The sequence below is a fragment of the Thalassophryne amazonica genome, chromosome 1, assembly GCF_902500255.1.
Source record: "Thalassophryne amazonica chromosome 1, fThaAma1.1, whole genome shotgun sequence".
Lineage (NCBI taxonomy): Eukaryota > Metazoa > Chordata > Actinopteri > Batrachoidiformes > Batrachoididae > Thalassophryne > Thalassophryne amazonica.
The window spans coordinates 33,130,514-33,144,943 of record NC_047103.1 but is presented as its reverse complement, the minus strand read 5'-3'; the positions used below and the strand labels follow the sequence as shown (position 1 = coordinate 33,144,943).

The following is a 14,430-nucleotide window of genomic DNA, read 5'->3' as shown; positions in this document are numbered from 1 at the left end:
GGGACGCTTCCGGGAGCTCTTACCATCTATGTGTAAACGGGGCTTAACAAGGGTGAAATTTCACCCTCCAAATGTCAGAAAGCCAAAACACAGTGAGACAACATTATTTTCATTGGTGGTGGTTGTTGATGTTTGTTATCGCTCATACAGACCTCATTGTTTTATCTTTTACTACAACAGATTAACATCAAACTTAGACCTGACCAGTGGTGGGCACAGTTCCGATAATTCAAAGACGGTTATCTAATTACAACTTGTCTTTTTTTGTTTGTTTGTTTGTTTTTTTTGGAAATGCCTTTTTTTTTCACTAAATAAAAAATGGCATATTTTACAAAAGCACATTTATCTGTAAACACCAACACACGACACACCTCACATTAACGTGTTGGTTTACACCGAATGCATGAGTCAACCAATCAGTGTTAGCAGAGGCACGTTTTATCCAGAATGCCATCTGTCTGTGTTTGTTACAAAACTTCAGAATTAGTGCATTATTCAACATTAAAAGATATATGTTATATCTTAACTTTGCACAAATGACAGAATTGACATTAATGGAGTTATTCTGTCAGTATTCATTTTATTTACATCAAACCATAAGTCAGCATTGCTTTATTTTCCAAGACCTTGGCCTGACGACAGCGTTGTGATTGAGTAGAGAGTTGAGCTTTGTGGCTCCTCTCAGCTGCATTTGTGCTGGAAGCCATGTAGTAAACTGGAACTTACAGCAGGGGGCAGGATGCTCAAAGACAGAAGTGCTGACTCATTGTTTGGGTCTGTCATCGCCTTTGATGCTTTCAGAAGCGATCATGGTGTTAAACTCAAAATCAGCTGGTTTGTAGTTGCAAGTATACCTGAGACAATACTGGAATTTATGGATTATTGGTTATCTGTAACTTCGATACATTTTTGGGTGGTTTGTCATTTTAACTTTATCAAAGATAACTTTTCAGTTATCTGATTATCTGTTATCAAAGTTAATTTTTTGGTTATCTGTGCCCACCACTGGACCTGACTGTAAAAAGCCCGGACGGCTAAGTGGTTGGACACGGTCTCAATTTTTGCAATTTTGCCACTGTGCACCACCAAGAAAGAGTGCAAATGAAACCATAATGATATGCTTGTAGTGTAGACAGGGTTGGGAAGAAAGGTAATAGGTATATCGCATTTACCGTTAAGGAGAAACAGCCAATTTATGTATAGTCTCGCCAATTTCAGAGCCCAAAATTATTTGGACAAACGGCATATAATTTTTCCTAAATGGTAAATGCAATATAAGTTTTTCTGTCTATACGTGGCCCTGTGATAAACTGCCGTTCTATCGAGGGTGTACCCTGCAGCATGCCCTATGGCTGATAGGATAGGTTCCAGCCCCCCCTTGACCCTTGCTTGGATTAAGTGGGTAGAGAAATGGATGGAGGGTTAATGCAATATTTTTATGAATCACCTTGAATTAAAGCTGAAAGTCTACTTTACAAGCACATCTTGATTATTTTATTTTAACTTCATCATAAACAGAAGCAAAATTACTAAATTCTCTGTAAAATGGTACTTGTATAAGAAAATTTTTATGTTGCTGTGTTAAAGATGAATCATGAAGTGCTTAAACATATGTGGGGAAAAAAAATACTAGAAATAATAATAGAAATAAAACCACAACAGAAAGTGAAATTAATTAAAAGCAAGCGTACACAGATGGGTCTTTAAAAAACAAAAAGGTTTTCAACACAGTCCACACGTTTGATGCAATGGGAGTACATGTCACAGTTTGGGAACCACAACCTTGAAAGATTTAGGTCAAAAGTTTTGGCTTTGCTTATTTGTTGTTTTGTTATTAGTAGTATGGCCAAAGCAAATGGTCACGCCACTGAGTTTGGTGTGCTTGAGGTTTCTTCACGTATGCCAGAAGCACCTGTGGGAGGTTTTACTTACCAGTGTTGCCAATGTGCTTGCTCAAGGGGTGGGTAAGGTTTAACTTCACGTTTGTGTAGCACCTTGGGGTGACTTATGTTGTGCTGTCTACGAGGTCTATTAGAAAAGTATCCGACCTTATTATTTTTTTCAAAAACCATATGGATTTGAATCACGTGTGATTACATCAGACATGCTTGAACCCTCGTGAGCATGCAAGAGTTTTTTTCACGCCTGTCGGTTACGTCATTCGCCTGTGGGCAGTCTTGGAGTGAGGAGTGGCCCACCCTCTCGTCGATTTTTTCATTGTTTAGGAATGGCTCAGAGACTGCTGCTTTGTTTGATCAAAATTTTTTCAAAACTGTAAGGCATAACTGAGTGGACACCATTCGATAAATTCAGCTGGTTTTCGGTAAAAATTTTAACGGCTGATGAGAGATTTTGGTCTGGTAGTGTCGCCGTAAGGACGGCCCACGGCGCCTGACGGCGATCTGCGCTTCGAGGCGGCAGCGTCTCGCCGTTTCAAGTTGAAAGCTTCCACATTTCAGGCTCTGTTGACCCAGGAAGTCGTCAGAGAACAGAACTTTCAGAAGAAGTCGGCATGAGGAGTTTATTCGGACATTCCATTGTTAATGGACATTTTGTAATGAACGAATGTGCGGGCAGAGTCGCATGTCGGGCTGCACCCGACCACGGGGGGTCGTGACAGGAAAAACACCTCAGTTGGAAACCTTAACGGGCAAGTTGGAACATGCCCAAGCTGTTAAACAATTTCTCAGTTACTCACTTGTTGAAAGCCATCAAAAGCCGCCTGAATTTTACAAATGGTTTTCAACACGGAGGTGTTTTTCCTGTCGCGGCGCACACAGATTCGGCGAGTCGTCACGGAAACGACTCTGCGAATTTGCGCGCACGTCTTTCATTACAAAATGTCCTTAAACAGTAGAATGTCCGCATAAAGTCCTCATGCCGGCCTCTTCTGAATCTTCTCTGTTCTCTCACGACGTCCTGGGTGAATTAAGCCTTAAATTAGGATGTTTTCAGGTCGAAACAGGCCGACGACAGTGCCTGGAAGCGCTGCGCGACGTCCCGCTCCGTGGGAAGTCCTTACACCGACAGAAACACCCCATAATCTCTCATCAGCCGTTAAACTTTTCACCGAAAACCAGCTTAATTTCTCGAATAGTGTCCACTCGGATATTCCTCACAGGTCCAGAAAAAATTTTGATAAAGCAACGCGCGCCGTCTCGAGCAGCGTGTGAAACAAAGGAATTCAGCCGAGAGGGCGGGACCACATCTCATTCAAGGCCTGCCCACAGGGAAATGACGTCACCGACACGCGTGAAAAAACTCACGCATGCGCACGAGGGTTCAAGCATGATTGGTGTAATCGCACATCATTCAAATCCATATAGTTTTTTTAAAAAACAAAAAGGTAGGATACTTTTCTGATAGACCTCGTAAATAAATATAATTGAAATTGAATTGTAAATGTGGAAAGTACAAATGTAGTCAAAGCTGTGAGCCTCATCACATGTAACACACAAATTTCTGTCTGTTGAATAAACTCATAAAGACAGACTGCCAAACTTCTGTCACTGGTGAGAATGAAGTTGTCTGGCACACAACTTCACTGTATTAAGTGGCAAGTAATTAGCCACCACACAGTTCTTTTTGACGTTAACACAGTCCTAAAGGAACAGTAATTTAGCTACATCCTGAGATGTAAGGAGATGTACAGCTCACTGCATTCAAAGGTTCTCAAGATGCATCTGTGGAAACACATACAAAGCAAACAAAATGGGTCCCAGAATAGAACCTTGGGGTGCACCACAGTACAGATTGGCACAAGAGGGCACAAATTTAGTCCTAGCAACAGAGGAACTTGTGTCCTAAGTCTTTCAATCAGAATACCCCAATAATATGTGCCAATAGCTCCAGAAAGATCCAGAAGTGCAAGAATGGAATATTTGTCTGCATCTCTGTGGACCTGACTACACATCCAGTCAGTGCATCCCCCCCCCCCCCCCCCCCACACACACACACACACATGGCAGGGTTAAGAGGTGGTGTGGCAAATCTGAAATAACTGTACAGATATGCATTTAAAGCTTGATTTTGTCTTCCACTACATATGTGATATGATTCATATGTGCAATACCCGACCGTTCCACGAACAAGTAAAACATTTATAACAGGCAGAATGGTTAAAACTGCATAGCTAAGAATGTATAACACTGCTAAAAGTCAGAAGAGAGATGTATTTTTTCTCCTTTCTGTGGGGCTGTTCTCCTTCACTCTCTCCAACTGTTGGGCTGTCGCCCTCCCAGTTTCAATTTCACCAGATTCTCTTTCCTACACAGAGTTGTTTGACAAGGAAATCATCTATTTTTAATCAGACTTGCACACCAACACAAGCTGGACAAGAATGGGCACCCAGAGAGTGCAAACACCTGTGCCTTACATGCTTGACACAGTCAGGCAAATTAATTTAGTGATTCAGTGATACCATAATATGTGGTTCTGTGCAGTCTTGACATTTGATCAATTCTATCCAAATTTGAACCACTTTATATTTGGCAGTCACACAGCTCTTTCCACCATATTTAATACATATTGTCTCAAAGCTGTTTAACAGTTGTGAGCTTGAATTTGACCTTTCATTGTCATGCAAGGACAAATGTCATATGGCCATTAGAATGATGACGTGACTAACGAATTAATTGGAATAGCCATTCTCAGTATCCTCTGTTTATAAGTGTAGCAGTTGTACTCTCTCTCGTCTGAGTTGTTTTGTTTGGGACTCCTCCCACTCACTCCCCTCAGGATGTGAACTCATGATCTTTGGCATGGGCGGTGGACTCTCTGTCTAGTCGGCTCAAAACCCGGGCTTTGGTTGTTGGAGGGAATGAGGCCTCTTGACTGCTACATGCACAGCGACTCCTGCTGGCGTCCGTCACATAAGCACTGACCCACATTTTAATCTTGTCTATTGACATTGAGTTTTAACTTCTTCTATTCTTCTTCTTTGGATAAAATTACTTTCTCTGTGGCAAAGCTTCAATCACTCCAAAAATCTTTGTCTCGCCAGACCAACGAATTTTGTTTCTTATGGTCTGAGAGTCCTTCAGGTGCCTTTTGGAAAACTCCAGGTGGGCTGCCATGTGCCTTTTACTAAGAAGTGGCTTCTGTCTGGCCACTCTGTCGTACAGGCCTGATTGGTGGATTGCTGTAGAGATGGTTGTCCTTCTGGAAGGTTCCCACTCTCCACAGAGGACTGCTGGAGCTCTGACAGAGTGACCATCGGGTTCTTCGTCACCTCCCTGAGTAAGGGCCTTCTCCCCAGATTGCTCAGTTTAGACGCGTGGGCAGCTCTAGGAAGAGTCCTGGCGGATCCGAACTACTTCCATTTATGGATGATGATGGAGGCCAATGTGCTCATTGGGACCTTCAAAGCAGCAGGAATGTTTCTGTACCCTTCCCTAGATTTGTGCTTCGAGACAATACTGTCTCGAAGGTCTACAGACAATTCCTTTGACTTCATGCATGGTTTGTGCTCTGACATGCACTGTCAATTGTGGGACCTTATATGTAGACAGGTGTGTGAGTTTCCAAATCATGTCCAATCAACTGAATTTACCCCAGGTGGACTCCAGTTAAGCTGTAGAAACATCTCAAGGATGATCAGTGGAAACAGGATGCACCTGAGCTCAGTTTTGAGCTTCATGACAAAGACAGTGAATACTTATGTACATGCAATTTCTTACTTTTTTTATTAAATAAATTTGCAAAAATCTCAAAACAAATGTCATTAATGGAATATTGTGTGTAGAACTTGGAGGGTTAAAAAAGAATTTCATCCATTTTGGAATGAGGCTGTTACATAACAAAATGTGGAAAAAGTCTAACATTGTGAATACTTTTGTACCACCCCAATTCCAATGAAGTTGGGACGTTGTGTAAAATGTAAACAAAAACAGAATACAGGGATTTGCAAATCCTCTTCAACCTATATTCATTTGAATATAGGTTAGTATTTCTTAAATGGTTAATGTAAATGAAGTCCAGTACATATTCAATCACTTGGAAATGTTCAAGTATCCATCTCCTGAATTGTCCAAAGAAAACGGCTTGTTAAAGTGATGACTTGGTTTTAATAATTAAAGCTATGCATACTTATGCACACCATTGTTTTTCTATTTTACATTTTTATCTCATTTGTGACATGTTGTAGAGACCAGCTTTCACTGTGAGTTTAAAAGGGTATCATTTTCCAAAGATCTGAACTGAGGACACTAATTGTTGAAGCTTTGTAGGTGGAATTCTTTCCCATTCTTGCTTGATGTACAGCTTCAGTTGTTCAACAGTCCGGGGTCTCCGTTGTCATATTTTGCGCTTAATAATGCATCACACATTTTCAATGGGCGGCAGGTCTGGACTACAGCCAAGCCAGTCTAGTACCTGCACTGTTTTACTACGAAGTCACGCTGTTGTAACACATGCAGAATGTGGCTTGGCATTGTCTTGCTGAAATAAGCAGGGACGTCCCTGAAAAAGACATTGCTTGAATGGCAGCATGTGTTGCTCCAAAACCTGGATGTAGCGACAAACTGTGTTAACTGACAATGGTTTTCTGAAGTGTTCCTGAGCCCACGCGGTAAGATCCTTTACACAGTGATGTTGGTTTTTAATGCAGTGCCGCCTGAGGGATCAAAGGTCACGGGCATTCAGTGTTGGTTTTCGGCCTTGCTACTTACGTGTAGAAAGTTTTCCAGATTCTCTGAATCTTCTGATTATATTATTGTAGATGATGGAGATGACTGTAGATGATGGAATCCCTAAATTCCTTGCAATTGAATGTTGAGAAACATTGTTCTTAAACTGTTGGACTGTTTTTTCATGCAGTTGTTCACAAAGTGGTGATTCTCACCCCATCTTTTCTTGCAAACGCCTGAGCCTTTTGGGGATGCTCCTTTTATACCCAATCATGACACTCACCTGTTTCCAATAAGATGTTCTTTGAGCATTCATCAACTTTTCCAGGCTTTTGTTGCCCTGTCTCAACTTTTTTGAAACGTGTTGCAGGCATCCATTTCAAAATGAGCTAATATTTGCACAAAAACAATAAAGTTTATCAGTTTGAACATTAAATATCTTGTCTTTGTGGTGTATTCAATTGAATATAAGTTGAAGAGGATTTGCAAATCATTGTATTCTGTTATTTACATTTTACACAACATCCCAACTTCATTGGAATTCGGGTTGTAGATTAAGTCATCAGATTGTTTTTCTTGTCATTTTGTAATTTATTTGTGCTGCAATGATTTTGTAATTATTCAATCAACAGATCAACAAGGATTTTTGAATGTTAATAATTCATCAAAGTTGACTGCAGCTGTAACTACTCTAGTTGTATTTTCTCCAGTGTGATGATTTGCTCTTTTCCCTTGTTTTTATGTCACTTCAAATCTTTGTGTTTAGACAGCTGATCAAAAAAGACACGTGAAGATGACACTTCTTGTTCTTGTAAAATATGATTGCCACTTTTTATTGCTTTCTGACTTTTTATAGACTAAAAAGAGTGACTGAAAAACAAACTGCCACCTGATTCTTTGTAATCAGTGATAATACTCAGTGTACTTTCTCAGTGGTCCTAAAGTGCAGTTTAAGGAATCCTTATGTTAAAACATTTCCAGATTATTCATAAATGGTAATGGTGTTCCAATTGCAAATGATTTGTGTATAGGATGGATGGATGAGCTTTATTGTCATTGTCATTACAAGTGCAACAACAATGAGATTACGTCCACACTCACATTTCCACAGACAGCAATTAATCCACAATTATTACTTGTTTACAGTAATAATGGCACACATCAGAATTAAGACAACACATATACATTTGACATCGTTTATGTGCACTAAACTTGAAACAGTCCGTTTTCCAAATTGAGGCGATGTGAGTGTGTGGTAGCCACTGCAACTGGAGTCACGCCGTCGCTAGCTTGGGGGGAACGGGGACCTACCGCAGCTAAGACCGCGCACCCCCTGGAGGGGAAAGGGGTAGCGTGAGCGGTGGCCAGGATGGGGTGTGTGATGGGGCAGGAAGGGAGGTAGAGGGAAAGTGGAGCATGCTTCAGTCTTTGTCCATGTGTGAGTCTGTCTGTCCTTGTGTACTGGAGTAAGAGAGATAAGGAGGCAGCCAAACTTCCCAAGGCTGTAGAAATTCTTCTGGAGGAAAAACAATGGGCATTTTATCCTTGACAGCCTGATAAGCCTGCCGTGTTTGTGGTTGAGCAATGAAAAACTCTTTTCCAGCTTCACATGAACAAACCAAATCCCAGTTATGAAAAATTCCCGGCCTCTGAAATCTTCACTTTCTCCTGCAAGGCACACATTTGCTCCGAGATGCTATCCAATTTGCGTCTGAGTTCAAGGGTTCAAGGTTCAAGGGCAGTCTGAGAATGCGTCACTTTGCCCAACTCATTAATCATGATTGACAAGCAAGGGGTTGTGGTTTTGGCGGCAGCTGTCTTGCCAACCTTCCGGTAGGTCAGGGCAGCACATAAGCCAATAAGTACCAGCCCTCCTACTATGAATCCAAATATGAATAAATCCTCTACGTCCTCCACAGAGAAAGGCGCAAAGCATGCGACCCGCCAAGTCTCCCAGGCGTTGATAGCATAGCCCGCAGGGTAAGTTCCATCCGGGCACGCAGGGTCCCCCGGCCCTGATCTTTTTGTAGAAAAAATGGTGTCAATAGCGTTCAGAGACCAGCTGATCAATTCCATGATTAATCCAATATAGTTTGAAGAATTCACAGCCTGGTGAAGTAGGGACTTTGAAGGTTGGAGCAGAGATAGAGGAGAGAGGAGGAGATGCGACCGCCCTCGCCGGAGTCCCAAGCTGTGTTAATATTTGAATTAATTTTGCTTAAAGTATTTATTAAAACACAATCTGAGAGTAAAATGGGTTCAAATTAGGTATAAATCTCCTTGAAGAAATAGTTGTGTATGTACACGAAAATAATTATAGTATGTTTAAAAAAGAGCAAACTGAGATTTCTGACATCCGCCAATCTGGATCAAGATCACCTCCAAAATTCAATGGAGTCTTCCATGCCCTAATATCTGTCTATCTGTGGTGCAGATTTGGTGAGAATCCATGAAGTAGTTTTGACATAATCCTTCAAAGCCTATATAAAGTGTGATCTTGATGCAGAATCTGGATCCGGATCACCTCCAAAATACAGTGGAGTCTTCCATGCCCTAATATCTATCTGTGGCGCAAATTTTGTAAAAATCCATGCAGTAGTTTTGACATAATCCCGCTGACCGACAGACAGACACATTAATAAACGCAGATGAATTTATTGCATCCTTGACTGACGTAATAATTTGGTAAATAAATTAGTGGGAGGGACAAACATAAACCTGAAACTACTGTATGTTGATTTGTCATTTCCATTGATGTTCTGTGTTGTAAATAAAGCACATTTCATGGATTATTCTTACTTTTTATTTTACCCTGTCCAATGAACAGTGTATCACTCAGTTATATTCAAGAGTAACATATGTCCATTCATTTTTATTCATTTATTTTAATTCTTTAAATATTTATTTAAATTTCTCATGTCTGCATTATTTTCTCCAAGTAACAGCTGTGTTTTGGCCATTGAGAACATGGAGGAAAGCTCAGTTTGGCCAAGGGCCTAATTGTTCCTTTAATACACCTATACCTTAAAAAAAATTTAAATACGCTCAGCCTCGGGTTTCGTAGATGTCAATGCAATTTGGTACCAATGGGTGTTGTGGTAGATTATGATGTTTAATTGGAAAATGTATTTCCAAGACATCCGTTCCAACATTTTTCACTATATCTCCACGGCCGTTGGACCCAAATTAACAGTACCTATCATGTGTAGTCTCAGTGGGGTGTAATTGGTCGGGTTGCCACTGCAGGTCTGAAAATGGATCTGCATATTGATTTGGTTTACACTGGATGCCCTTTCTGATGCATCTCCGCATTACATGGAAAATAGACATTGGGGGTCTTAAACTGGGAACCTTCTGTTTTGGATGCAAATGTACTGACCACTTGTCCACTGTACCTCCGCACCAGGATTACTGTATGCCTCTAATATTGCTAAAGTGCACTGACCCAGATCAACAGGATTTTCTGGACAAAATAAAATGTATATTTAGTTTATATTCAGTCATCCAGGGCAGATTTTTATGCAGAGCTGACTTGGGGCTTTGCCTGTTCACTGCTTTTTTGAGTTCTAGGGGCATTCTAGTGAAGAATGGTGGATAGTATATTTCTGTAACATTCATAGTATATTATACAGTCTATTGCACCTCAATATACAAAAAAATACTGCTCATCTGAGAGAAGCATGAAGGTCAAACCACCACTCGGGAACCAAAGGGGGGTGTTTAGGCTTGATGACATAACGATCATGTTGCACCAGGAAACCACAATGACCAGATGCTGAACGTTGACTACAGTAGCTGAGCACAGTCGCACATCTTTTCCCACTGAATCTCTCCTTTGGGGACTACTGTAGCTTTTCCGCAGTAGATGCTGCTATTTCAGTCTCTTAGGATCTGAGCGATAGTCTCTTGCTTTTAGTCTGTTTGATACAGACTGAACCAATAATGAGTAAGAGCTCAGAGCTCAATTAGCTTGTTTCCCAGGTAGTTGGGCAAAGCTCTCTGGCTAACAGGCCCTGACAATCTCACTGTCAACCCACACTGAAGCAATTAGCGAGTCCAAACACATGCACACTCACGCTGTCACTTCACTGCAGTGCGGAGTCTCAGCGGTGCTTACAGTCCTTGTCAGAATTATCGGCACCTCTGAATCTTAAGTACAGGATTTAACATATGTGCAGAAACTAATCCAAATCAACCAATTTTATGTAATCAAAATATTTACAAAAATCTCCAAAGTTACTGAGCAACAACAAGATCAAAGCCAATTTTTTTTTTTCTTTCAAATAATGGAGTTCAAATAATGGATTTTTTAAAATTTATTCCAGTAATCTGTGTACGTAACAATTATTGGCACCCATGAGGAGTTTCACTTTCACAGCCTGTTTTCTTGAGACAAGTCATGACCATTTTCAAGTCATTGAATTTGTCTTAGATTTAATTTATTTCAAGCATTAAGAAATGCAGATTATGATACCTTACTGTAAATCTTACTAGAGTAGGCAGTTCTCAAAAACTGAGTGACCATGTAGAAGGAGCGACGAAAGCCACCAATACACCCAAAACAATGCAGGCACCTGTAGCTATGATTGGAGAAACCATGCATAATGCATCTCTTGGCTGTTGCATCTCCAGTCACAGATTTTTGGTGGAGTTGAGCAGAGAAGAAAATAGATCATCTCTAGTCTTGAGTCTAAGTCTCTGATGTGCCTTCTGGCAAACTGTACTTTAAATGTCACCTCTTACTTTTATCACAACAGCAAAAAAAAAAAAAAAAAAAAAAAAATGCTAACAGACAGTAAGAAAATGATAAAGCAGGCACTACTGGAGTAAGTGATGATGTTTACATGATGATAACACTGAAAAAAAATGATACTTTGGATCAACTTTAAAAAATTGATGTAATTTGTTACAGCTGTTTTTTGTTAGTTTTTCACAGTGTATATTTATGATTTGGTAAAGTGATTCCAGCAGATTTAAACTGGAAACCACAATTTTCCATTAGACCAATGTAAATAAGTACTTTGAATGAAGTGCACTGATGTTTCACTTTATTCAGTGAACAGTTCTAGAAGTATGCAACATTTGCAGTGAGTTACAAAGTATATTGCGTTAATCTGGGTTATATACCACAGACACCACAGTCAGACAGTGATGGAAGTTTTCTGGGAATTCCCAGAAATCCAGGTATGTTCTACTGTGGCAAACGCTTCTGGCTTATTTTTGTTTCTGTGATTCTTCTTTGCAGATTTGGCCAAGTTAAATTGAAGTTTATTAAGACCATCTTTGAAAAGTTATCTTCAAATGTTTACCCAACCCCCCCTCCCCTTTTGGGGTCTTTTTTTTAACGCAAGTCTGTGCTTCAAACAAGCAACATGAAAAGAGCATTTTTTGTGGCAACTGGGCTTGTTAGGAAATCTGAATATTGTTATGATAATACATGTTTATCAAATAATTAGCATTTACTTAGTCTTTTTTTATTTTTGATGTTGTAAACCATGTACCTTCATGAAAAAACAGAAAACATTGTGTAGGCTACACCGGATGTCAATACTGTTGTCAGTGACACCGATGATGATGCATAATTGTGCAGAAAGTCCACCTTAAACCTCCTTCAAGGGACTCACTATGTCCGAGTAACCATACTAGTTTACTATAATAGTAAGTCCCTTTGGCTTCTCCCTTGTTTTTTCACTTGGGGTTGCCGCAGCAGATCTGCAGTGGATCTGTCAATTGATTTGGCACAAGGATTTATGCCGGATGCTCTTCCTGATGCATCTTTACGTTACATGGCGAATGGACAGAGATGGCCTTGAACCAGGAACCTTCCATGCTGGAAACAAGTGCAAGTAACCAGTTGGCTGCCACCCCTGCTGTACTCATACTAGCTTATTATATAGTAGCCAAAAAGCACTACGTCAACCCTTGGGGTTTATAAATGCTCATTGGAGATTTACTTGTTGTTGAATGGTGCATGAATTATCTACTACCTCCATATTATGGAAACAGGCTACGCTATGCTATCCCATGAGGTGGCTGGAGCTTCATGACCAAAGAAGAACATCCTGGGAAATCTAAAAAAAAAATAGCAGACGTACACGAGAACTATAGTGACCTCCAAGGAGTCATGGCATTAGGAACGGTTTAAAAACAAGTCTGCCATTGCAATATGGATGTTTTCTCAGCATACGTGGATACGCAGATATGTGTCATCTGCACAGTAAATTTTGAAGAGTAAAAATTACTCTGCTGGGATAATATTTGGTTCCAGCCCAAATAGTTACATATACTCTATCACAGTGTAAAATCAACTCTTATAGAAACATTTGTAGAAACATTTGATTTGATAAGATAGTAGAGCTGGTTTCACTCTATAATGGAGTGTATTTTACTCTATTTACACTGGGACCAAATGTTTTCCCAGCAGAGTAAATTTTACTCAGCAAAATTTACTGTGTGTAAACATCCAGATCAAAGGATAATTAGGATGACGGCAATATAGTACATCCAAATTGTTTCCCTAGTACTAGCTCACTTACGTCTGGCATGTACTACAGTAATGGTTGGCTCATCTGTTCCTAACCGACAGCAGTAGTATTCAGATTCCGGGTCAGTTAGTTGTGTTACTTGTGCATCATCCCACTGCCTCCTGATGAATTATTTACTTGTTGTACTTTTTGTTCAGTATGTGAACCTGTGCATGATCAATGGTTGTAGAATATACATGTCTCTGCAAAAGGCTGCTTTCCATATACAGCAGCCGACTGTCCACGGGAAGATAGTTCTGTGTGTGGGAGCGCATGCACGCGAGTGTGTGGGCGAGCGTGATCGCTTTGATGCACAGTTCAAAGTAGGATTGCATTATTTATTCATGCCTTTGTTGTTCTTATTTCCTTAGCTAGTCAAAAAATTCCTGGCGTTCCATTTTAGGCAGATCATGGCTAACTGGAGTCGATAACGTCTCAGCTGAATGAAACGCGAGCGCGGCACACGCACCCAGACACACATTTAGAAAGTGCACTCTGTCAATACATCTTCCATATTGGTTGTTATTTGTAGGACCCTCTTGTCTCAGACTCACCCCCCTGTTGAATTGCCAGTTATTTGCTTTGGGCTGACATGATGCTGTGTGTGTGTGTGTGTGTGTGTGTGTGTGTGTGTGTGTGTGTGTGTGTGTGTGTGTGTGTGTGTGTGTGTGTGTGTGTGTGTGTGTGTGTGCAGTCTGTAATGATTCCTGCTGCTGATGATGGAGCTTCCCCTAGGCTCTTGTGTGGTGGTCCTAATGGGCAGGCTGGTGTCTCGGTGCTTGGCGCCTGGGACTGAAGGCTTTCTACACCCAGTACCTCCACTGCCCACAGCCATGCTGACCCATTACAGCACCTCAATTAGCTGGGACCAGCAGAGCTGTCATTTCCTCGTTGCTGCTGTCCACTGCTGTGGTGTGCACTTGTCATGCCATGGCGGTTTCAGTACATTGCATGTGCTACCTTATCTGCTGGGAGAGCAGGAGTGAAAGAGGCAGAGGGTAGACAGGAGAAGATGAGGACAGGGTGGGGTTTTTGGGGATGGGAGCTGTCCCCGTAGGCTGTGCTCCTGCAGATCAATAATTGAGTGCGCGGTTGTTTGGCAGGATGCTCTTCAGAAGATCCGTCAGAAGAACACAATGCGCCGTGAGGTGACAGTGGAGCTCAGCAGTCAAGGTTTCTGGAAGACTGGCATCCGTTCTGACGTCTGTCAGGTAAAAGTGTCACCAGCACACACACACCGACACCAGAACATAAAATACACGCGTGCTACACAGATCGAG

At 41.0% G+C, this 14,430-nt stretch overlaps 1 protein-coding gene across 1 annotated transcript in view; it reads left to right on the top strand.

The window, feature by feature from the left end:
• The window catches only part of drosha (drosha ribonuclease III), a 268,873-nt gene that overhangs the window by 55,788 nt on the left and 198,655 nt on the right, over window positions 1–14,430 (top strand). The window contains 1 exon segment of the mRNA XM_034167642.1: window positions 14,254–14,361. Coding sequence (XP_034023533.1) covers window positions 14,254–14,361 — 108 coding nt within the window.